The sequence below is a fragment of the Chelon labrosus genome (genome assembly GCF_963514085.1).
Source record: "Chelon labrosus genome assembly, chromosome: 19".
Taxonomy (NCBI): Eukaryota; Metazoa; Chordata; class Actinopteri; order Mugiliformes; family Mugilidae; genus Chelon; species Chelon labrosus.
In genome coordinates, this window is record NC_140352.1 from 8,142,363 (window position 1) to 8,165,972 (window position 23,610).

At 44.2% G+C, this 23,610-nt stretch overlaps 5 protein-coding genes across 6 annotated transcripts in view; 1 reads left to right on the forward strand and 4 right to left on the reverse strand.

Moving 5' to 3' along the window:
- Window positions 1-2,056: 2,056 nt before the first annotated feature.
- On the reverse strand, window positions 2,057-6,132 carry mmp21 (matrix metallopeptidase 21; the record flags this gene model as incomplete). The annotated part of the gene is made up of 7 exons (XM_084567151.1): window positions 5,784-6,132; window positions 4,814-5,693; window positions 3,978-4,117; window positions 3,721-3,862; window positions 3,344-3,601; window positions 3,085-3,257; window positions 2,057-2,362 (listed from the first exon to the last, which is right to left on the reverse strand). The coding sequence occupies exons 1-7, from the start codon at window positions 5,934-5,936 to the stop codon at window positions 2,057-2,059; spliced, it is 2,052 nt and encodes a 683-aa protein (XP_084423277.1). The 5' UTR covers window positions 5,937-6,132.
- A 183-nt stretch (window positions 6,133-6,315) lies between these two features.
- Window positions 6,316-9,665, reverse strand: uros (uroporphyrinogen III synthase). Its single transcript, XM_084568017.1, has 9 exons — window positions 8,896-9,665; window positions 8,733-8,816; window positions 8,549-8,645; window positions 8,347-8,421; window positions 7,297-7,371; window positions 7,103-7,186; window positions 6,883-6,968; window positions 6,713-6,811; window positions 6,316-6,626 (listed from the first exon to the last, which is right to left on the reverse strand). The coding sequence occupies exons 1-9, from the start codon at window positions 9,052-9,054 to the stop codon at window positions 6,504-6,506; spliced, it is 882 nt and encodes a 293-aa protein (XP_084424143.1). The 5' UTR covers window positions 9,055-9,665; the 3' UTR covers window positions 6,316-6,503.
- A 200-nt stretch (window positions 9,666-9,865) lies between these two features.
- Window positions 9,866-13,041, forward strand: bccip (BRCA2 and CDKN1A interacting protein). The gene is made up of 7 exons (XM_084567053.1): window positions 9,866-10,026; window positions 10,295-10,369; window positions 10,453-10,533; window positions 10,632-10,718; window positions 10,816-11,003; window positions 12,121-12,289; window positions 12,378-13,041. Exons 1-7 carry the CDS (start codon window positions 9,883-9,885, stop codon window positions 12,546-12,548), a joined length of 915 nt encoding a protein of 304 aa, XP_084423179.1. The 5' UTR covers window positions 9,866-9,882; the 3' UTR covers window positions 12,549-13,041.
- Window positions 13,042-13,778: 737 nt separating this feature from the next.
- On the reverse strand, window positions 13,779-20,240 carry dhx32a (DEAH (Asp-Glu-Ala-His) box polypeptide 32a). Of its 2 annotated transcripts, XM_084567049.1 has the most exons (11): window positions 19,740-20,240; window positions 18,773-18,966; window positions 17,675-18,047; window positions 17,333-17,572; window positions 17,165-17,258; window positions 16,738-16,887; window positions 15,955-16,146; window positions 15,730-15,870; window positions 14,602-14,792; window positions 14,319-14,509; window positions 13,779-14,135 (listed from the first exon to the last, which is right to left on the reverse strand). In XM_084567049.1, the coding sequence occupies exons 1-11, from the start codon at window positions 19,992-19,994 to the stop codon at window positions 13,937-13,939; spliced, it is 2,220 nt and encodes a 739-aa protein (XP_084423175.1). In that variant the 5' UTR covers window positions 19,995-20,240; the 3' UTR covers window positions 13,779-13,936. The 2 variants fall into 2 exon arrangements, with proteins under 2 accessions (XP_084423175.1, XP_084423176.1); XM_084567050.1 differs by lacking the exons at window positions 15,730-15,870; window positions 15,955-16,146.
- A 1,256-nt stretch (window positions 20,241-21,496) lies between these two features.
- adam12a (ADAM metallopeptidase domain 12a) overlaps window positions 21,497-23,610 on the reverse strand; it is an 81,165-nt gene continuing 79,051 nt past the window's right edge. The window contains exon 23 of the mRNA XM_084566856.1: window positions 21,497-23,572. Within this exon, the coding sequence (XP_084422982.1) occupies window positions 23,503-23,572 (70 nt within the window). The 3' untranslated portion in view covers window positions 21,497-23,502. The remainder of the gene's footprint in view (window positions 23,573-23,610) is intronic.

A 23,610-nucleotide genomic window follows, 5' to 3' on the forward strand; every position in this document is an offset into this window, starting at 1 on the left:
GGTAGCAGTAGTTTCATGGAATCAGTTTCAACCGTCAGGCCAGTGAGAAGTAGTATATCTAAACACCGACCATCATCAAGAGATTAATGGAAACCTCTCGACACATGTTGGACGAATAAGAAACTTCTTTTTATGTAGGATTACAAGAACTTTTCTTAAAAAGTACCAAACCAGCAACGCAGAAATACTCCATTATTTGACCGTGTTAAAGGGGAACTACCGTTTTTTTACAACCTGGACCTTATTTCTAGCATAAAATACGATCGTTTACTCACCCATATAACTTTGGTGTCATTTGGAGTCATTCGGACGATATTTACATCCACGTATATCCATATAGTGGGAGTGAATGGGGCACCGAAATGCAGCCTCTAAATAACGCATTATCTGCCGTGAAACTCGTTCATTTCACCAATATTTTATTATGATACACTAGTGCTATTCCTCGTTGAGTCCGGAGTTACCTGTTGAAAGGAGGATGCGGAGACAGAGAGTGGAACAGCTGGCCAAAGAACAACAAACTGCTGCCTGTCCGCGAATAGGTAACAGGTAACTCCGGACTCAGCACTGGGTGCGTAAACGATCGTATTTTATGCCAGAAATAAGGTCCAGGTTGTAGCAACATGTAGCACCCACCTAGACCAGACCAGGCACCCCGACCCCCATAACACTCCTTGATGGTGTTGAGAGAAATCAGAAGTGAAAGTATTGACTGGTGAAAGTTTTTGACTATTGTGCAACCTCTTGCTTATGATACTAGATGCCATAATTAGATAAACCACGTCATAGGGAACTGGACACAGCCATCTGGCAACTAATTGATATAAAAGAGCAGCACACGGAGCCAATCGGACCATATACGGAATTGTTATTCTTTTTTAAAAATGTACACAATAAGATCGTGAGCAAAGACAATTGTGACAAATGATGGATAACAATGTACTCTAGACACAATTATTGTCAGCAGAAAGAGCGAACCTGGTACAGGAAGACACGGTTATTTACAGAGCAAAAGTACCATATTTTTGGTAAATGTGTTAATAAACCACATTTACCAAACCACACACTATAGAAACAGATGCGCGACACCATGAAATCAGTCTGAACTCGCATGGCGCCCAGAATATTTTTAAGAATAAACTCTGCATCAAACTTTGACTCCTCCAGTGATTCTTTTTGACTCTGAAGATATTCTAGATACCGGCAGACTCCAAGAACCTAGATTACGTGTTGAAGTAAAGAGGTACAGGCTACAACTGGCCCTGAACGGTAACCTTGCATTTTTCTTCGACAACGGCAGCACCCATCCCCAGTAGGATGCAGCCTGACACAGGCACGCACACAAAAATGCTTTAGGAGCAAAAAAAGCAAACAAACATGAAGAACAGCACAAGGCGTTGACCTGGCCTCCAAATTCACTAGATCCCAAACTGATCAAGTATCTGTGGGATGATCCACAGAGCCCCCCCCCCCCCCCCCCCAACAACATTCTGTAGCCAGACACCACAGGACACCCTCAGAAGGCCCACAAGGGAGGCCTACACAATATTAAGAAGGTGGTCATAATGTTATGCCTGATCGGTGTACAGTTTTGCAGTTTGTTTGACACACGACACAGCTTTCTGCATTTTGGACTTTCCCTCTGATAATTGAGTTTTTGTGAGGTACTGGAGTTAGATGCCTTTACTCTTCAAATGAAAATGATTGTGTCTGACATGAGAAGCCACTCAGAAGCATTATAATGCACAGGAAGTCTATGAGTAACACTCTGCGTCTGTGGAAAGAACAAGTACATATTCTATACATAGGTTTATTCTCACGATCGCTCTAAAAATCACAAGTTAGGTCGGGTTTGCATTAGGGCCAAAAATGCATTCAGCACCTCTAAGTGAAAGAAAGAAAGAAAGAAAGAGCAGCTGTTACATACATTAGTAACAAGGCTCGGTGGAAATTAGCTAACAAGATTCAGAGTTGTTTTTGTCTGTCGGAGAAATTACACAAAAAACATGTAGATAATGGACGTCTGCAGCCGTGTGACGCCTCTGCAGCAGCGCCCTCAGCGGGTTAGTTTGAGTGCAGTGGGATGAACGTTGCAGATGTCATACCAGGTCTGATCCACCTCCTTGTGCGGCAGCAGGCCGTTCCGCGGCAGGGAGGGCCGGCGCCAGCGATCGCGGCTGCCCGCCACTTGCCAGAAGCGCGTGCCCTTGAGTAGAAAGATGGCGTTGTGGGTGTAGGAGAAGTAGGCAGCGTCGATGTTGCCATCTGGATGGTCTCGGCTCACCACTGGAGGGAAAACCGCTCTGATGTTTTTGGGGAAGCCTCTCGCCAGGCTGTTGGCTTCCACATCGAACGCGTACACCTGTTTGAACAGATAATCGTTCCCTCTCTCATATAGAGATTGAAATGCAGCACGCAAACAAATCACAGAGGAAGCGCTGAACACTTGTTTGCTCGAGCGCATTCTCTCATAGCGCTGGGAAACAATTAATTAGCTTGGGCTTCCTCCAAAAACATTACTTGTTCTACAAACTGTAAGATTATAAAACACGCATGGAAGCAGGAGCTGGAAAGACAGTTGAGCCAAGGCCAGATTTAAAGTTTAAATGCGAAAATGAGCAGTTGCCCCCCCCCTACTGAGACCGCCGCCGTCTGTACATATGCGCCCATGTGCCTCCATGTTTCCACACAATACTGCAGCACATGGCATATACGCATGTCAGCTTTATCATATGCTCCAAAACTCAATAGGAAAACAGTGCTGTTATGCTTGAATAATATTCTTTTGCTGCAGGCTGCTCTGTGTTAGTTTGCAGTTTCTGACACTTTGATTATTTAGGAATTAAAACCACGGGAACCAAAGCAATGCTACAAGAACAAACGTTTGGTGTAAATTAATACAATTAACTGCCAAATAAATCATGCTTTTCTTTTGGGCTTTTGCAGAGCCTGGGATCTGTAGCATTTGCACATTTTTGCTCATTTGGTAACCTCATCTGCCTTCTTTCAGACAAATGAACTAATATTCTCCATCCTAAGTATATGTTCCATTTTTATTTGACCAATTCGACGTGTCATTCTTACAAGAGCGTTTTTGAAGAAGTAGATGTGAGCGTTCCTCCGGTCGTAGAAGGCCGTGTCGATGGGGCCGGACACCCCGGGGAACCCTTCAGAGATTAGCCTGGGATAGCGGTGCCCCTCCGAGTCCTGCGTGAGCGCCCGGTCGTTCTCATTATCATACCTCCAGAACTGAGTGCCTGTTTTGAAAAAAAAAAAAAGTCTGCTCAAAGCAATGCTATAAATAAATCTGCACTGATTTCATGTTAGCAAACTTCCTATCTACCTTTGAAGAAGTAAACTGCGTCTCTTTTTCTGGACCACACGTGCACATGCGCGTCCACTCCGTCCATGGGAATCCCATTCCAGCCAATCTGCAGAGCGACGGGGTCGCCGAAGCGCGTTCTGTTGTTTCTGTTCTCATACAGCCAGTACCAGCCGTCTCTCATGAAATAGGTGTTGAAGCGGATGACCACCTCCCCGTAGAGGGTCTTCTCCTTCCTGATCCAGTCGAACACTGTGTTGAAGCGACCTTTACAGCCCCCTGGAGTCAAACACAAGCGCATTAGAGAACTGCTGTTTGTCTCTACAGTATAGCCATGCAACTAAAACCCTGCATCCAATTTCTTTGTATCCGTGTGCATCCACTAGATGGTGCCGTACCATAAAGATGCTGTATGGCTTTTCTGTCCATCCAGTCCATCTCGAAGCCTGACTCCTGGGGCAGATAGCTGGGCTGCATTATAGATCCAGTTCTGTAGATGTGAGGTAGACCCAAGACATGGCCTATCTCATGAACAGCTACCTAGCAGGTAAAAAATAGAGAATTCAATCAGAATGAGTAAGCTTTTACTGGATCTGTAATTAATCTTTGGAACATTAACAACTGATGCTTGCTTGGATGGTGCTGCAGTGCTTACTTTGAGGAGGCTAATTCCACTGCCCGCATTGGGAGCAGTGAAATGCTCGTCATCATCAAAGTGAATATCGCCCAGGAACCAGGCGTGGGCAAACTCTTGACCAGTGCCATCAAACTTCTGATTGCATCCTAGATGTCTTCCTGTCAGGAACATAGCAATGCACACGGTTAAAAGAAAGCTCCACTGATTTCTCAATGAAGCAGAAAAAGTTTTGCAGAAAAGACCTACACCGATCAGGCATAACATTATGACCACCGACAGGAGAAGTGAGTGAGGAGAACATTGACCATCATGTGACAATGCAATGTTCTGCTGGGAAACTTCTGGACCTGGCATTCATTCGTGTGGATGTTACTTAGACATGTAGCACCCACCTAGACCAGACCAGGTACCCCCACCCCATAGCAATGACATTACTTGATGGCAGGAGCCATCCCCAGCAGGATGCAGCCTGATACAGGCAGTCACACAAAAATTCTTCAAGAACAACTCAAAAAAACATGAAGAACAGCACAAGGTGTTGACCTGGAACTCCAAATTCACTAGACCCCAGATCACTAGACCCTCCCCTCAACCCATAGGACCCACACTAACAACATTCTGTTACCAGACACCACAGGACACCCTCAGAAGGCCCATGTCCATTCTTTGATTAGTCACAACTGTTTTGGAGGCACAAGGAAGACCTACACAATATTAAGCAGGTGGTCATAATGTTAAGCCTGATTGGTATATAAAGCTCCATTGTAAAAAAAAAAAAAAAAAAGAACAAAAAAAAGAATGTAATTTGTTTAAAGAATACAACGCTGTAGGAAGTTTCCGTTGTATCAACCGACCTGTGCCGAAGCCCAGCTTGATATCAATCTCCTCCAACGGCGACTTCGTGTCCTCCACAAACTCCAGTGGCGACACCTCGCTCCACATCCTGAAGGCCAGCCTGAAGATGTACCTCTGGTCCTCTATGGTCAGCTGGCTGCTGTATCCTTCCCCGATCAGCCTCCATTTCAGCACCCTCTTGGTGAAGGCCATGTAACCGGCGTCGCTCAGATCCCTCTTCCGCCTGCTTTTGGACACGATGGCGGCGAGGTGACGCTTTCTGCGCCTCGCCCCTTCGCTCTGCTGCGCGTCCGTGCTGTTGTTTACTGTGTGGCTGATGCCATGTGAGCTGTTTGGAGAAGTTGCACTGAAAAAGTCATTTGTATAGTTCACGCTGGTATCATTAGAAAGGCTTGTGAGAACCCTTTCTGTGTCATTGAAATTGAAAATGTAGTCCTCAGAGGAATTTGCAGCACCAGTGATTAGGTTACCTGCTGTGTTATTACTGCCAATCTCATTAAAAGTATCACCGGGACTGTTTTCAATATCTGAGCCACTACTGTCCTCGGATCCTACCGGGGCTTTCAGGTCAATCTCCTTGTCAGGGACTCCACACCTCGGTTTGTTCATTGCCTCCTTGGTGGCCTCATCAAACACTCCCGTAACGGGTAGACCTGACACCCTCTGAAACTCTTCAAGTGCTGAAATAAATGCTTGATAATCTGTTTGACCGCCGTCACCACCTTGACGAGCGTCCCTTGAATGAGACGCAGAGTTCCCCTCCTGGATTGTGGCTTGAAGATCATCCGGAAAGTCGGCCTGCAAAGAGGGGTCTGAATCCTCAAACTGGATTTCTTCCCAGTTAACTGGCTTGAAGAATCCGTATCTAGAGAGAAAGACCTAAAACAAGACATATGTAGTTATATTACACAGCATCTAAAATTAGCCAAGTGTCTTCAATACTTGAATATATAGTAAACATGCTTTCACCTCTGCTGTGTACTTGTCCGTTATAACCTCAGCTTGGCGCGAGTCAAGGATCTGCACATCCGAGTGATCCCGATTGTGGAAAAGTTTCTCTGCATCAGTTGAGCTAATGCTCGTCGAAAAAAACAAAATGATCAGCTGGAGAAAAGTCAGCATCGTGGCGCCGTCGGTTCGCTACGCTACATACGGGACGACTTCAAGCAGGGAGCGACGCTGCTTTATAGGGACATCCCGAGCTTCTCCACACCCACCTGAAGGTGTGATCTTCCAAAGGTGACCCACTTTCACCACTTCGGCGTGAAAGGTAAACCTCGCTTTTACTGTTTGCTCTATTTGACCATGGATGTGTTGTACATGCTCCGGCGGTCTTAATAGCCTGTCGTTGACTTCGAAACCCTCACTTTCATGACTTCTGCCAACACCTGGTCTGAATGGGACACACACTCGTGTTTTACAGAGCACAACCACGGACAAAGACTTCCTTAACACACACATAGAAGTTTATTTTTGAAAATAAACACGACATTTACTTCCTTAAACAGATTTAATATAAACAGATTTGTCATTTATCAGTTTCTTAGCTTCTATGGCACAAAAAGCCAAATTTTCTCAGTGCAAAATAGCTGTCGACAAGCAGTAAATTAAAAGAGACACATCACAATGCATATAGAATAAAGCAATAAGATGAAGTGGATGGATTTAAGAGCCGAGGCCCGCGGGTGGTCACTGCAGAGCCTTAGCTATCGCTGCCGCCAGATGTTCCGGTGTCGGCTTTTCTGCAGTGCAGCCGACACACAGGCCCTCTGCCGCCATAGCGTCTCGTGTCGTAGGCCCTATGGCGGCAAACTGCGAACAAAGGCGTTTACTGTGAGCGGCTGCCAGACTGATGAAGCATTCATAATCATTTGTGTGACACTATGAGGAGGCAGTACCTTTATCTGAGTCAGCTGTTCACCTGACAGCCTCCGCACCACCTCCAGGCAAAACTTCACCCCTGACGGACTGAAGAAGGCGATGCTTGCTGGGGTTCCCTGTAAATGCAGGATAATCGTAAATGCACATTTATAAAAATAAATAAATAAAAATACAGAAGTTGTTTTACCTGCTCTGTGAAGTAGTTCTTTAGATTCTTCTCCAGATCGGGATGTTCAGCAGTTTGATAGACAGTCAGCGTCTCTAGAGGAACTCCTGGAAACAAAGAAACGGATCCCCACAGTGATAAAGACAGCGCAATTATTTTTTTTGATAATTGATGTAACCCCCAGCGGGACTTTTATCACCTTGAGTTTTAACCGCGAGGCGCAATAAGGGGAAATGCTCACCATTGTCCCTCAAAGCCGTGGGCAAGACTTCTCTTTTGATTGAACCACAGGGGAAGAAAAGAGGTGGAATATTTGTGTCCTCTCCTGTGATGGGAATTGAACATGAGATTATGAATTATATTATCAGAGCGACCGCGTCGGTTTTCGATTAAATTAAATTGTGAGCAGACGGAGAATATATCGTTCCACCGTACGTTCGATGATAACACGTGACAGGACCTCCGCCGTCCCCGTGTCCTCTCCCAAAGGGTTCAGACCCAGATTTTGCACTACAGGAGATAAATCAGAAAAAGGATTGGAATTAATATTATGCACTTAACGTTGATATCAAATCACGGCAAAGCTAAGTGTTGAATTAATTTCAGCTAATTCAATTAAAAAAATAAAAAAATAGACAGATTCTTAATTGTTCTTTAAGAAAATGTGTTGCCACAGTCTGTACAGAGCCTCACATGAATACATATATCCAGAGAACATCCACAACATATACACATTTATACACACATACACCTATATACAAGATAGCACAGTTAACAGGGTATTTTTTTGGTGTCGCTGTGGCAGAGGGAACGTTTCCAAGCCATGGATCTTGCAACCAGATAGGAGCAGTGCGGAGAATGGGTAGAGGAGGTGCCCGGCGTCATGTGTTACGGTGCGAGCTCTGCGTGCAATGGCTTTGTTGTTGAGGTCTGAGATGTTGGGCGGGGGGAGGCCAATAATTTTGGAGGCATTGGGCGTAAATATGGTTTGAATTACACTTTCGTAAAGCAAAAACAGAAGGTGGCGGGCAACGGAAAGTGCTTTGTGGCTGATCCAGCGTTTGTGGATATCAGCGGTGCGTTCTTCAAAGTTCCGGTTATTGTCCAGAGTCCAAGATACTTGAAGCAGTCCACCATCTCAACAGTTTCATTACTGATATAGGTAGGGTTCTGGGCTGTGCTGTGATGTGCTGTATGTCCTGGAGTTGTTAATGACCAGTTCAAGCAAGTCAACCAAGTCATAAAACACTGAGAATAAAAGAGGGGTTACAATCACTGTCAGGAAGGTGTTGCACCCCCTCGCTTTAGACCAAATACGCTCACTGTGTGTCAGAGCAAACTGTGACTTGTGCACAACAAATGACTCAAGGTAGTCAAACCACTTCTCACATCTCTGCGAGCGCCAGGTGCCGGACACACTTTGTTATGAGGAGCACAAAGAAGGATTTTTAGAGAAATCACTTTAAGAGAAATATCATAACTCACCTAATGCAGCTGTCGCTTTCCCAACTACGTAGATGGACTTTGTGTTCCATTTATCTTTCACCGACCTGGTCCACTCTGAATGGTTAAGACATGACACAACGGATGTCATTTCAAGTCTGAGATCAAGAAATCCGCTACACAGACCTGACAGCAGCTTAAAAAATGGCTTGTTATACTATATTATATCTTTATATTTTCCCACCTTCCCTTCTCTCTTCCGCTTCTAAACACATCTTCACAGCCTCCACTGCTCTTGGGCTGGTAAACACAAGGCCACCGTGCTTGTCTGGTTGGAAAAGCTGAAACAAGCAGATGTCTTAAACTCATAAAGCTTCACATATGCTGATGAAGTAAAACAAATTTGATTCTGCAACACTTGGATTTACCTTATCTGACAAGGTGTTTAATGAGACAAACTTAAAGGACAGCACAGGGATCAGGGTTGCTTTGTGTCCATGTGATGCCAGCTCCTTCAGAATCAAAACAACAAAGCAATTTAGATGATATTGTTGATGATACTACTGGTGGATTAAAGAAACGTGCATGTACCTTAATGTAAGGATCAGGTCCAGATTCTCCATCTCTTGGCTCTTTGAGCAGCAGTACGTGCATCTTGGCAATGTCTTGCAAACACAGGAACAAGAAAATCAACAGGGAATAACGTCGCAGATCAAACCAAGCCGAAATATGAGCACGGCTGTCAAACATGCAAAGTCAGAAACTGCCAAAACACTGAGACAGGACAGTGGGTGTGAGGGCACACGAAGCTAAGCTACACCCTAAAACTGTCACATGTAACCTCCTGATAACACCGCTGTCGAGCCGCGATTATTGGACTGTATATGAATATCCTAATAAAATAATAAACAATAAAGCCACAATTCAGCTTTAAAGTAGCTAGCTAGATATGCTACCTTAACCCTTTATAGCTAATGTCTCCTGTTCAGTGTTATTGTTTACATTAGCAAGAAAACGGAAGGTGACAGCGACAGCAACCGCCCCAATAATAGAACCAACCCGTGAGGTTTAGCGACAGTAAGCGACTTAATTATTTGGCATGAAAAGCACAATTATTAGAACGACAAAATTAAGTGAAAAGGGACAGATATTGCACAAAACTAATGTACCTTCAAGTCGTTCATGCCGGCGACATAATCCACTGTTAAGAAGGGGAGACAACATATCGTGCATTTGGCTCACTTCTCAAAAAATCGAATTATAATCACATTTTATATTGTATTTCCAAAATATACACTAAATAATTACCGTTTATAAAACAAATATGCGTTCAGACAGAGCATAGCACAGAGTTTATACACAGTTTAAATAACTGCCACCCCCATTTCATAAAATGGTTTATTCCACTTCGCCAGCCGACATTGCGGCTCCGACGGTTGCGGCGACAAGCGGAAAACCATGGACATTTTGAGCCGTAATGGCGGCTCAAGAGCCCAAGCTTCCTAATTTCCGTGCTGTCGCTGAACTGTGACCTTTGCCCCGCCCACTTGGTTGACACGAGTGTACAGTGTTTGCAGCATGGCTTCGTCGGCGAAGAGAAGAGCGGTCGGTTTGGGTGAAAATCCAGAGGAAAGTGACAACAGCTCCGATGAGAATCCGGAGGAGGACGACGACGACTCCGGGGAGGATGACAGCGAGGCGTCAGAGGAGGAAATCAATGAGGTAAACTAACCTTTTGCGACTGTACGGCATGGCCTTGCTAGCCAGCTAGCTAGCTAGCTAGCTCAAGTGACGGCTCATGCTAACAGGAAAACACGAACACTATCTACTTTTTATGTTAAAAATATTTTAAATAAATGGCTTTGCTATATAAATTATGACGCTGCTTTGGTTAATAGACGCAATTCTATACTTAAGCAGTCGCAAATGCGGCTGAGCCACACTGGGAGGTTATTTCTTGCTAACTCCTTTCTGTTTTGTACACTTTCAGGAGGTCCTTGTTGATTTTGAAGCCCACGCCATATCAGGCAACGACTTTAATGGCATTAAGAAACTGCTGCAACAGGTTTGGCACATTATTCTCATATGTTCACACGCAGTGAATAAAAAGCACCTTTAATCACAGATGTCCCTTGTGTTTGTCTACAGCTCTTCCTGAAGGCTCATGTAAATATATCAGAGATGACAGACATCATCATCCAACAGAATCACATAGGGAGTGTCATCAAGGTGAATATTGAAGTAGTTTAACCTCAAAATTTACAGGTGAATTTTCTCCAGCTTCAGCTCGACCCATTCATTCTCTCGTCCCTTCACTTTTCCTCCAGCAAGCCGAGGTTCCAGAGGACAGCGACGACGACGACCCAGACGAAGTGTTGGGCTTCATCAGCATGCTCAACCTTACAGAGCGGAAGGTAACGCCGCCGGAAGATGAAGCATCGCAGACCGTTAACAGCGCTGGGAGTTGTGTGACTTTCTAACTGTGCGTGTGTCTGATGCCGCTTTGGGCAGGGCGTGCAGTGCGTCGAGGAGGTGAAGGAGCTGATCGTGGATCAGTGTGAGAAGAGCTCAGGCCACAGTGTGACGGAGCAGCTCGAGCACATCCTCGGCGACACCAGCAAGCCCGTGGGGCTGCTGGTGAGCGAGCGCTTCATCAACGTGCCGCCGCAGATCGCCCTTCCGCTGCACAAACAGCTCCAGTGAGTCCTACTTTGTCTGCCTTTTCTCGGAGGACATTGTCAGGGTGGCTTTTGAGAAGTCTGTGCGATCAGTCGGAAACATATAGGGAAATGTTCGGAAACGCTGGACAAGTGAATAACACTGATTATTTCATTACCGTGGCAGCTGCCAGGTTGGGAAATAGAATTGGAAAAATGGTCTTGTGCAAGGATTTTAAGTTGTGATGGCTAGACAACTGAGCCAGAACATCTCCAAAACTGTTTTTCATGTTGGTCTGCAGCTATGATCAGCACTCATCAAAGGGCGACAGGTTTATGGCTTATTGATGCATGTGGGGTGCTGTGTCTGTTCCAACAGATGATACTTTATTTATCCCGTGAGAAATTCGCTGTCCAGTAGCGTCATTACACAGAAACAGTTATGAAAGATATTTAAGTTATATAATTGTCAGGGATGCACCGAAAATGCACTTTTGGGCCATTTTCGGCCTAAAATTCCTGCGGTTGTTGCTTGCATCATCACATAATACTGTTTCGGCCGTGTTGTTTCGGCGATAAATTTTCTGCCGAAAGTGGATTTTCGGTTTTCGGCTGAAAAAATTCAGACTTTTATCGCCGAAACAACACGTGTGAGCAACAACCGGAGCAATTTTTGGCCGAAAATGGCCCGGAAGTGCATTTTCGGTGCATCCCTAATGATTGTATAAATATATAACGCTGCATAGCCACAAACCTGTCAATGTGTCCACGCTGACCCCTGTGCACACACAGTGGGCACATTAGCAGCAGAGCTGGACCACTGAGCAATAGAACAGTGTCCTGGTCGGATGCATCACATTGGATGGGGAACATATAGCACCAGGATGCAAGGAGGACCCCCTTGCCATTGCCATGGGGGTGCGCTAGGTCTGCAGCAATATCCAGGTGGTAGCACATAAATGCCAAATTTCATTGCAATAAGATAATCAGGTGTATGCACTTACTTGAATGTTGTGATTGATCAGTGTATGCCGATGCAGTACATCCAGGGACCGCATAAGCTGCTGTACACATTTCCCATTACATTTTAAATATTTACCTGTGATTCTAATATCACACAGCGAGCACTGTGATTAATGAAATGAATGCCGTCTTGCAGGGATGAAATAGCTGAAGCTCAGAGGACGAACAAGCCCAGTGGGAAGTGTCACTACTGCCTGATGATCAGCAAGACCTGCAAAGAGGCGACCAAGACGATCCCAGCCAGGGGAGGAGCTCCCAAAGAGGAATACCTGTTCGTCAATGCAGAGGAGGAATTCTTTTACGAGGTAATAATGTACAGGAACCCTGTTTCTTTCACTTCCCATCTGATAATCTAGTTTTGTTGTTATTAAACCGTCTTTATTCCCCTCGCAGGAAGCCATCCTGAAGTTCCACTACTCGGTCCAGGAAGAGGCAGACTCGTGTTTGAGCGGCAGGTGGTCGTTTGACGACGTCCCCATGAAGCCTTTCAGGACTGTGATGCTGATTCCCACGGACAGGATGCCTGCCATTATGGACAAACTCAAAGAATACCTAACTGTGTGAAGCTCGCAATAAACCACCTGTGCACACGCTCGGAGACGTTCAGACTCATGGAAACGATTCAGTGCGACGGTTCTGTTAATACAAGAGGAAATGTTTTGGTACTATAAGCCACAGTAGTGTCAGTGTTGTAAATCTGACTTTTTAGAGAAGCTGTTTTTACAAATTCCTTCTTCACTTTACATAATCAAGAAGGAAATCGCATAATACTGCAAAGAAAATACACAGAAGTGATGCATCTATGAAAAGAAATATGACTGATGTGATTATATAAAGACTTGTATAACGTTTGGTATCAAATTAGTGAATGGTAACTCTCTATACATTTAGATTTTACAAAAACAATTTTCACCCGTCCAGATGTATTTCAGCTCGGAGCAGGTCCCGATTTCTCTTGACGGCAAATGGAGAAACGTACATTCAGATGACACCCTTAATCAGGTCTTTATGTAGATCAACTGCCACTGATTATTAATAAATGATACCTCTGCATGCTTTCATGATCTGGCAGCGAGTTGGTTTATACATCATGTCTTAGTCTTTGAACCGGATCCTTGAATTAGTCACAAGGGACTACACACATCAACATGTTCCCGGTTAAGTAGACAGGAAATGCACGGTGTGATCGTCTCCCTTTAAAGAACAGAAGCAGAAAGAATCCATCTGCTGCCCAGTTACGTCATACATTGATCAGCCACAACATTAAAACCACTGACAGGAGAAGTTAAGAACATTGACCATCTTGTGACAATTCAGTGTTCTGCTGGGAAACTTTTGGACTTGGCATTCATTCATGTGCATGTACCAGGCACCCCCTTCCCACACCAATGACACTCCTTGATGGCTGCAGCCTGACATAGACACACACACACACAAAAAGGAACAACTCAACAAAACATGAACAGCACAAGGTGTTGACCTGGCCTCCAAATTCACTAGATCCCAAACTGATCAAGTATCTGTGGGATGATCCACAGAGGCCCCTCCCCTCAACCCATAGGACCCAAAGGCCCCCCCACTAACAATATCCTGTTGCCAGACACCACAGGACACCCTCAGAAGGACCATGTAAATTCTCTGATGAGTCCCAACTGTTTTGGAGGCACAAGGGAGACCTACACAATATTAGAAATATTAGGTCATAATGTTATGGCTGATCAGTGTACACACTTTCATAGGAAGAGAAGAACACTCGAAAGTATTCATCTGATGCACTACGCCACAATTGACAAAAGGAGTTCAAGATGTATTTACTACTTCTTACAATTCGTCAACTCACTAGACAAGTCAGTACACGGGACCGTTTTAAATCTACGCGGTGGATACAGACATCTTATGTGCGTCATTGCGTTGGGCCGTGAGAGTTCAGCCTAGGTTTTCTGACTTCAAGTTCATTGAATCGCGCATCTGTCGTACGTCTGCGCCACCAGAGCGCAGCCGCTGCTGGCGTCGCTGCCGATTGTCGCGGTCTGTCGTTTATTGGCTTTGCAGTTCCTGGTTCTCTCCGGCTCCAGCATGTCTTGCAGTAGATCTTTGCTTTCGCTGGGGGGCAGGTTGTAGAAGAAGTACAGCGGCGCCATCTGAATGAAGCTTAAAACAGAAATGAGATGTGTAAAAACATAGGATTGAAAAGATTAATAAAGTGTCGCCAAACGGCTTAGTCCTTAGTAATAACAGTGTAAACATGTTTGTCTCATCTTTGTTGCGCATGGAAACAATCTACAAGAATGTTCTACATAACATATCCAACAGATGAAATAGGAATCCACTTACACTTGAGGGGAAATTTCAGAGACCGTCCTCATGCAGTTGTTGTCCGACAGCGTGTACTCGTTGAAAACGACCCATTCCGGCAGTCCCAGCTTGTGCGACTGAGCTCCGTAGCAGGAGAAAGGGTGCACCTGAGCCATGTGCTTGTGCGTCACAATGAAGTAGTTTCCCGACCCGTCCACATCTCGAGCAATCTTAGGAATCAAACGTGCTGCGGTGAATTTCAATACAACCAATCTGAAGGAGTCGAATGCATCGATGCTGGCGTGTAGTGTTTACTGTATACCTGCATGAAGAACCCTGCCAGCAGAGCTCTTTTGATGCTGAGGGTGTTGGTCTTGGTTCCGAAGGAGGGTTCAGAAATGGGGAGCTCGATCCTGTTCAGAGTGTCGGTCAGCTCTGATCGGATGGCGTCGGCTGTCTTTAGGGCGGAATGATCCAGGAAGTATTCCTGGCACCATTTTTCAGGAATCAAGTCTTTAATATAAAGAAAAAACATGGTCATGGGACGGACCTTGTAAGAAACCCCATTTAAAACAGGTTATAGCTTCATGATGTCTTTGTCTGCTATAAATAAACCTCTACTTAATGACATTATTAAAATCCAGTAAATATTAATATACACCAGTAAGCCACAACATTAAAACCACTGATAGGTGACATAAATAACATCGACCATCTTGTGACAATTCGACGTTCTGATGGGAAACTTTTGGACCTGGCATTCATTTGTGTATGATATGTAACACCCACCTAGACCAGACCAGGCACCCCCACCCCATAGCAATGACACTCCTTGATGGCAGCCACCATCCCCAGCAGGATGCAGCCACAAAAACGGTTTAGGAACAACTCAAAATAACATGAAGAACAGCACAAGGTGTTGACCTGGCCTCCAAATTCACTAGATCCCAAACTGATCAAGTATCTGTGGGATGATCCACAGAGGTCCCTCCCCTCAACCCATACAACCCAAAATCCTGTTGCCAGACACCACAGGACACCCTCAGAAGGCCCATGTCCATTCTCTGATGAGTCGCAACTGTTTTGAAGGCACAAGGGAGACCTGCACAATATTAGGCTGATCAGTGGGGTTTACTTAAAACCTCTGAATCAAGGAAATACTGAATGTAATCATAATCAGTCCGAGTATTTAGTGGTAATAATTTTATAATGCAAAATACTTTCTTTAAACCTATAGTGAATTTGCGTACGCCTTTTTCCCCGGTTGTTTAATTTTCCTAATGTGTTGTGCATGAACTGGGCTCTGTATTCACAGCATCTTAGTTTTTTTTTGCCATTTTTATTTTTATACACAGAACAGATTCAAGGCTAACGTGTGACACAATGTCGCAGCTCACTTAAAAATGTGAGCCTGTCCTTGGAAGTCGGCCGGTTTCGTTTACCAACTCACATTGTTCTCTCTGGGTTTGTTTGAAGGCGTTGTAGATATTTATGAGGGTGAAGTGATCGCCTTCAGGGTGCTGGAACTTTCTGTGGCACAGCACTGCATCGTGGGTCATGCCAGCAGACGGCTCCAGGAAGCAGCACGGCGCTAGAGGAGAAGAATCGACAATGTCAATGTCCACTCGTACCGAAAACCGTCTGGTTCAGATTCTTAAGAGGAACCACGGCGTACCCGTCAACATGGCGGCGATGGTCAGCATCTCGCTCACGCAGTCGAACTCGCAGGATGCTAGCAGAGCTTTGGCCATCTGAGGGTCCAGAGGGATTTCTGACATTATGATGCCGATTTCAGACAAGTTGCCGTCGTCGTCTAAAGCTGCGAGGTAGTCCAGCTCCTCCAAGGCCTGCATGAGACCCTCAGGATCTGCCATGAACAGCAAAGTTCATCCAGAAATAATAAAATTACGTAAAGAAATACTGCCATTTGGGTTTTTGCTTAGCGTTTGTAACTGCTCACTGTAGGCACTTTGACCAGATGGTCCTGGTTTTATGAAGACGTTGTGAAGAACTAGGAAGTTCCTGACTTTGGAGCTTCTACTGGGGGCATTTTTAAAGAATTCAAGAATATTACGGTGTATTTGGCCCGCATTTCCTCTTCATTGTACTTGTCTGGCGCTGCACTAAACGAGACACGTTGTATAATCGTTAATGAGCTGGCCTCTTTTAGCCCCGTTCTGTTCATGTTGGGGAGCTCAGACAATAGTCAGTAGCTGAGCTGTCGGCTCGGCTAAATCATGGATGACTGGACCCAAACAGCTACACAGAGAGAGACAGAGAGAGCAAGTTCATATGTACTTCCCCCCCTGTCCAAAGAAAAATCCCTCACATGCACCTCTTTGATTACGTTTTGGACTGGAAGAGAAAGGGATACCATTTTGTAGGATCTGGCAGCACAAAAATAATTGTCATAATGAATCACGTTTCAGTGGCAACCTTCTCTGGGAGGACACTTCACCTGGTCTGTCGATGAAATGGCACTGTCCAAGTCCAGCTATCTCCATCCTTTTTAGGAAAAGGACTGTTGGTGTAATGTTGGATTCCAAGATCTGTGGGGGGTTCTCTGCGAGGGGTAGGCTTTCCGCCGAATACAAGCAGAAACATCTACCTGGGAGATAAAGGTTCAGTCATACCTTTTGTACTTAATTGCGGTTTCAGATTAAGTTTCCTAATCTTGGAAAGTGTTTCATCTTTCATTACTAAAGTCAAGATCGCATCTCTATCTCTCGGTCTGACTTGGAAAAGAAGCAAGTCAATCAGTCTTTTCTCTCTGAGGGTTGCACTCCCTGAACTTAGAAGCCGCTGAGTCAACTGTATATTGCTGAAAGTTTTCCAGAGGACGCTAATCCTTAAGTATTTCCGAGCAAGCTAAATAGAACATATACCTGTTGGTCCAGACAGCTGCTTGCGTATGTCTGCCTGACGCTGACTGATGGGTTGAAGTACCTCCGAGTTAGCTCTTACTCTAGGATTGTACACCTACGGAGAAAGGTACAAATGAGAGTTGGCGAAATACTCATTGAATCCATGCCTTTTAGGTAATACTAATTTACCATTTTTTTCTGGACTCCCGTGTCAATGACAAAGTTTACAGACTCTGTAGGCCACCACACATCCTCCCCCTGCTGGGTGGAGAGAAACACCCTCCTGGACTTTGTGGAGCCTGGCTGGTGGGTCAGGACAGGCAACAGTGCTCCTTGGCGTGTGCACAAGGCTATGGGCACCAATTGGTCCAGGTCTGCTCCCAGCCTGGTGCCTTCTTTCTGGAGGATGCTGTAGGCAGACTGAACTTCCTGCATAAGAGATTACATGCAAAGTAATTGTTAAACCAGATGTAGAGCTGCAAGGATTGGTCCAGTTAAACTACCGGATGTAAAAATGCAATAATCCCTCACCTTGGCCGAGGCCAAAAACACGACCATGTCGCCACTCTCTTTGGTTCGATGAATCTCCAGCACCAGCCTCAGTGCCGAGTAGAAGTAGTCTTTGTTAGTGCTGCTGCTGTGAACCACCTCAGCAGGGCAGGAGGCCTCCATGCTGATGAGCGGGATGCTGCCGTAGTGTCGCAGAAGCTTGTCGGTCGTGGGCGGAACGGCAAGCACCACCACCCTGAGCTCAGGCCTCTGCAGCAGGATGTCCTTGAGGAGGCCCAGTAGTATGTCTGTGCTGACTGTCCTCTCGTGGGCCTGGTCGATAATAATTACCCCGTAGTGCTCCAGAAAAGGGTCGGACATCATTTCTCTCAGCAGCATATCATCAGTGAGGTACCTGGTAAATAAAAAGCCATCAGAGGGGAGCTATTATAGTGGAGAATAGATCAATTTATCATGATTTTGCTGGAGTCTGTTGATTAAAGCTGCAATAACTATTTTTTTGACCACTTGGGGGCAGCAAATATCATTTAAGTCAAATCTTCAAAGGTAGCACACCAAGACCTAGCATCTAGAGCAACATTGCCAGTTTTTATGGAGCTCTGTCCGACCAGTGACTTCAAGATCAACTTTTAGCTCAGTTTTATGTCTGGCTCTTTAGCTGCTAAATGCTACACTGTGTTTACCAGTTAGCTGCCATCTATCGGTTTATGGACTGTGTATAGTTCCAAAAGTCAATCATAATGTTTTAAATGGTTTGTTTTGTTTAATTAAAAGCTTTAAACCCCAATGACATTCAGTGTGGAATGATATAAAATACAAAAAAGAAGAAAACCTTTGTGTTTGGGGAGCTAAAAGCAGTGAATGTGTCGCATTTTGGACAATAAATGACTGACAGTACACTGAGACTTTGGATGTGAGCACAGTTTCCTGCGACTTTACAGCTACTCAGAGAATCTTCAAAGGAATCTGCGAGTACCATCAGCAAATGCGCCTGCACGCATGAGTGAGGAGCACAGGCAAGGAAGCGATTAAGAGTGACAGAGATAGTTTGCGGAAGATATTAAAGTGTCACTCTGCTGCCGGCTGCGAAAAAGACAGATTAAGAGCCTGTCAACAAACCTCAAAACAGTGTCAGAGGAGCAGCAGGTCTCCAGAGGGATGGTGTAACCGACTTCATGGCCTATGTTGACATCCATTTCGTCGGCCACGCGCAAGGCCAGATCTACGGCCTGCTGTTTGCTGGTCTGTGTGCACACTACCATGCCGTGCTGGTACTGGGCCGACAAGCAGAACTCTGCACACCACTGAGGGATCTGAAAGGAAAAAAATAAATAAATCACCTGTCACGTTTAATTGTCATCGTGAAAGTAATAATACCACATGAAACAGGACGTCTTCTGTCACGGCAACTTTGCTTTCTCAGTAGCGAGAGCTTCCTTTTAGGATTATACCAGCAGCTTTTGCTTAAGCGCACAGCAAAACAAACAGTGACAGGAGATATCCTATGGTATTATCGTTCATAATGCAAAATTGCTTTGGCAGCATGTGGCGGCTCCAGTGGATCAGGGCTTAGCAGCAGGAGGTCCCCTAACACCCCGGCTGGAGCCTTTGTGCAGACTGACAGTCAGGCAGGAGCTTGGACAGCCTCACAGTGACACAACAGCATCTGCTGAGCTGGGCAGCTTCTCTTTACACAAGCACAGCATTGCTGGGCAAAGAAAACAACAACGGAAAAACAATAGTTCTCAGTCATACTGAAGCAATAAGTATTGTTTTTTTTCCTCCTCTTGACAGGACAGTTTGGACCGAGCATGTGGCAACAATGTGCATTTATATAAAATGGGTTATTCTTCGGTATTTTGGTTCAGAAGGGAGGAAATGAAAATGTCTTTAACAAGGTAGAACATGGAGAAGGGTTTTAGGGAACTAAAACTTCTTTATCTCAAGTTCTCAAAGCTCCAAATCCAGATTCGATGCAACTACACAGATGAACTGGACCTGAAAATAAACCTAAGCAGATTGTGAACTTTTCTTAAATCTATCTTAAAGTGATTCCCTGGTATTATTACTGATCATATGGCCTTACCTGTGTACTCCTCCCAGTCTTTGCTGTCCCAGACACAACAATCAGTTGGTTGTTCACCAGCGCATCTTCAAACTGGCACCTGACCTTCCACACTGGCAGGGTCTTCCTCTCCTTTAGCAATTTATAGTAACGCGAGGAAAAGGGCAACCCGTCGAACTGATTTAACTCCAGATCCTCTCCGAAGCCAAATGAATCTTCTCCGGGACATTCCTCACCGTCAGGGTGAACGTCTACCGAATTATTCTCCTCCGACATGACAGCAGATATGTATTTTTCCACCCCAGCTACAGGTCCATAGGCTCAAACAACAAATCCTATTTTCACATATGTCAAATAATAACGACCCTAGGCTTCCAAATTATATTTGCTAAGCCCCTAAAAGTTTTCCAGTTGTCCACTTCTTTGGAGCTTTGCTGACGCGCAGTGCGCACCGGTGCGTAATTTCTCCTCAGCGTGGCTCCACACGTGTTTTGACGCGCACGCAGGGCTTCGCATTCACCCCCCACCCCCATTGAGCTTTGTCCAGAAAGGAGCTCGTCATAATCGCCTGAATATTATCTAAATAATCACGTGTGGAGTGGCGAGGACGCTCAGACTCTGCATGTTCCCATCAGTGAGAATATATTTAAAGAATGTCCTTCACCGAAGTGCAGTGTAATCTCCAGAGAAAGCTGGTTAAAAAATAAAATAAATAAATAAATAAATCTTTCAATCTCAGAAATCCCAATTGTATCTCATTATTCAAGACTTTCTCGAGATCAGATGTAACATGGGTAAAAACAACAATAAGTGATGCTGTTTTAATTGTTGATTCCTTTTTTAAAAATGAATTTTAAAGTTCCCAGAACCTCTTTACACCAGGGTTATCCAACATACGTCCCGTGGACCTAAATCAGTCCGCCAGAGGGTCCAGTCTGGCCAGTCGGATGAATTTGCAAAGTGCGAAAATTACATTTAAGACATTATCTGCAATTTTGCAATAAAATTAGCTGCTATTCTTAATATGTCTACTAAGGGTTGCACTCTTTTAGTAAGAGGTGCGGACATAACAGAACACTGAGACCCAGAAATAAACAGCAGATGGCAACAACGCAATGAAATTGCACTTATTCTAAAAGCAAACATTGTCATAATATACTTGTACTTTTTGTACTAAAACAAATAGAAAAAATTGTTGTTATTTATATGTTGTTATGCTATTATGTTACTGGTCTGGCCCCCCTTGTCCTGCACAAATCCACCTGTTCACATTCAGCAATCTTCAGATTCTCCGCTAGAGGGAGCTGTTCAGCCATTCACTGCACAGTTACCATTATCTCAGCCTTCTAAATATTAATGAAACAAGTTTCATAGCACTTAGAAATCAGACCAATCTGCATGTCTCGACTTCAAATAGCACGTCTGATGGTAGCCAAAAACATATATGCACATATTTTTCCAATCCGGAGTGCAAATGTTAAACTGGAAACACAATGTTTAGACTACCTACACATCTAATTTTCTTACGTCTTCCGCCTTTCTGATGGATAAAATGTACCTGGAGCTGTAATTAGATGATGCAGGCACAGGCTGGCGTCAGGAGCTTCTCATCAGCAACACTGTGTGTCCTTGTTAATGTGCAGATCTGAATTTCTTCATTAGCAAAGGATTTCTTTTGAACGTCCTTTAAATTACACACAAACAATGCAAGTAATTCGACAATAGGCAACACCGAACGCACACAGCCCATTAAGCAGTATATTTTTTTATCTCCTAAGAAGACGGTGTCAAATTGCTTTAAGACAAAGGCTGCTAAAACAAGCTAACCTGTTAGCAGTGTTACAGCTGTCAGTGTTGAAGAGTAAAACCATTGTGAAGCCTTAGACCTTCAGGAAAATAAAAAGTGCTCTAAAATGCTATATTAAATTTGATCCTGTGTGAAATTTGTAGTTGCACTGAATAGAAGTGCTGCTGGAGTGAAAATGTCATTGTTCTTTTTATTTTTTTGTGTTAAATTTTAACATTTACCAAAGCTTTTATCACAGAAATCACGGCGGCTCCTCTGTTATTACCGACCTTTTCACACAGTGCTGGTCTCTGCTGTAAAAAAAAATAAAAAATAAAAAATCAATGACAAATGTTCCTTTGTGTTTGCAGAAAAACAAGTTTTTACTAGTAACTGCTTGAGTGTTCAAAATACCATGAGCAGACGATGACACTTTTTTTCTTTACATAGTGTATGATGTATCAAACAATCATTAAAAATTAAAAAAAAAAGAAGATATTAAAAGAAAAAAGAAAGAAGCATTCCCCATGAAAACGTGTTCACCAGTAACACAACATATAGGAACACATAGACGCACAGGCAGGTGACTGGACTCATACGCTGTCTATTAGTACAGAAAGCAATGGAAACTAGTGCATCGTTTATAAAGCTTACAGTATCAAAAGTAGGAAAAGTCTATCCAGTTTTCAGCCTACACATTTGTGACCAGCTGTGCTTAAAGGAAACGTTGCTCAGCGTGAAACTGTACGTCCTTAAACGGTAAAAGCATTCTTCATTTAAAACATCCGGTGGCTCAGTCGCCGAAACAAAAAGGTACAAAAACTAGAAAATGAGCCGTGACCGGTGCCTCGGTTTACAGCCTTTACATCTCATTCAAAGTGGCGGAAAGAAATCAAGAAGTGTGTCCTTGTTGAGTGAAACCGTCCTTTCCTGTCAGAGAGAATAATAGTAATAAAAAAAAAAAAACAACATGATTTGAAAATACTGCAGGAACATTACAGCCAGACGGCAGCTGTTCGCATGTGAGTGCAGCTTTGAGAAAGTCTGTAGTGATTTAATCAGAGTCCTTGGTGCAGACAGGCGAAGAGGGGAATACCTAAAACACACATGACCTTTAGCGGAGCAGATATTTCGGAGGTGCTCTCTGAGGGATGGATCCCTTCCTCTCCCGTGTTCAGTTCACACCTCACTACCCATATTCCTTGAGTGGAGCTTCTCGGGTCTCGTCAATGGAAATCAAATGGCAAATCAGTGACATTTCGCAGTCCAACTTGGTTTATTCCCGTAATACAAATGAAGAAGACACACCGTCGTGTGAAAAAGCGGCTCCTCTTTCCTGATCGAGGAACAGTTGCAGTAACGCCGCCGTTGTTTCAAGCCTTTTTCAGACTGGCTCAAAGCTGAGAGCTACAGAGAGCGTTACCCTTCCAGAAAAACCCCAGTGGATGGGCTCCAAAATGACCTGCAAATGTTTGTCTGAAGTTCTCATGTCATTGCACATTTTTTTTTCATCATGTAGTGTAGAGAACAAACCACAACCTAAAGGGTTCCCTTCTTTAAAACACATTTCACCAAAAAGCGCGTCTGCAATCCTCATTTCACAGATTGGCTTTTCTCTTTCCTCTTTTTCATAAATATCAGTTGTGATATGAATAAAAAAAAAAAAATGGAAACAATAAAAATGAAACAACCACTATTAAAAGATTCAAAGATGCTACCGTGTAGTAAAAGTGTCTGGCACAGTGCACTGCGTGGCAATAAATACACAATATAAATACTTTACATGTACCTGAGCTCAGACTCGTAGCACCATTCAGAGGCAGAGCACCAAAGGGACACGGCGGCACGTCTCCAGATTCAAAACTCAAGAGAAGCCGCCATCTTTTTAAGGTTTAAAAAGTTTTTATAGTGCAAAACATTTTTTTTTTTGTCATTTTTTTTTTTTTTTTTTTTGTGTGTGTGTGTCTTCTCACAACAGTGTCCCTTCTGGCCAAAGTCTCAACTGCTGTATTTGATGTTGGCAATTATGCAAGGCTTTGGTAGTGTAGGAGGCTGCTTGAGACTCGGCCTATAGGAGGGAGGAAGTGACAGAAAAATTAACAAATT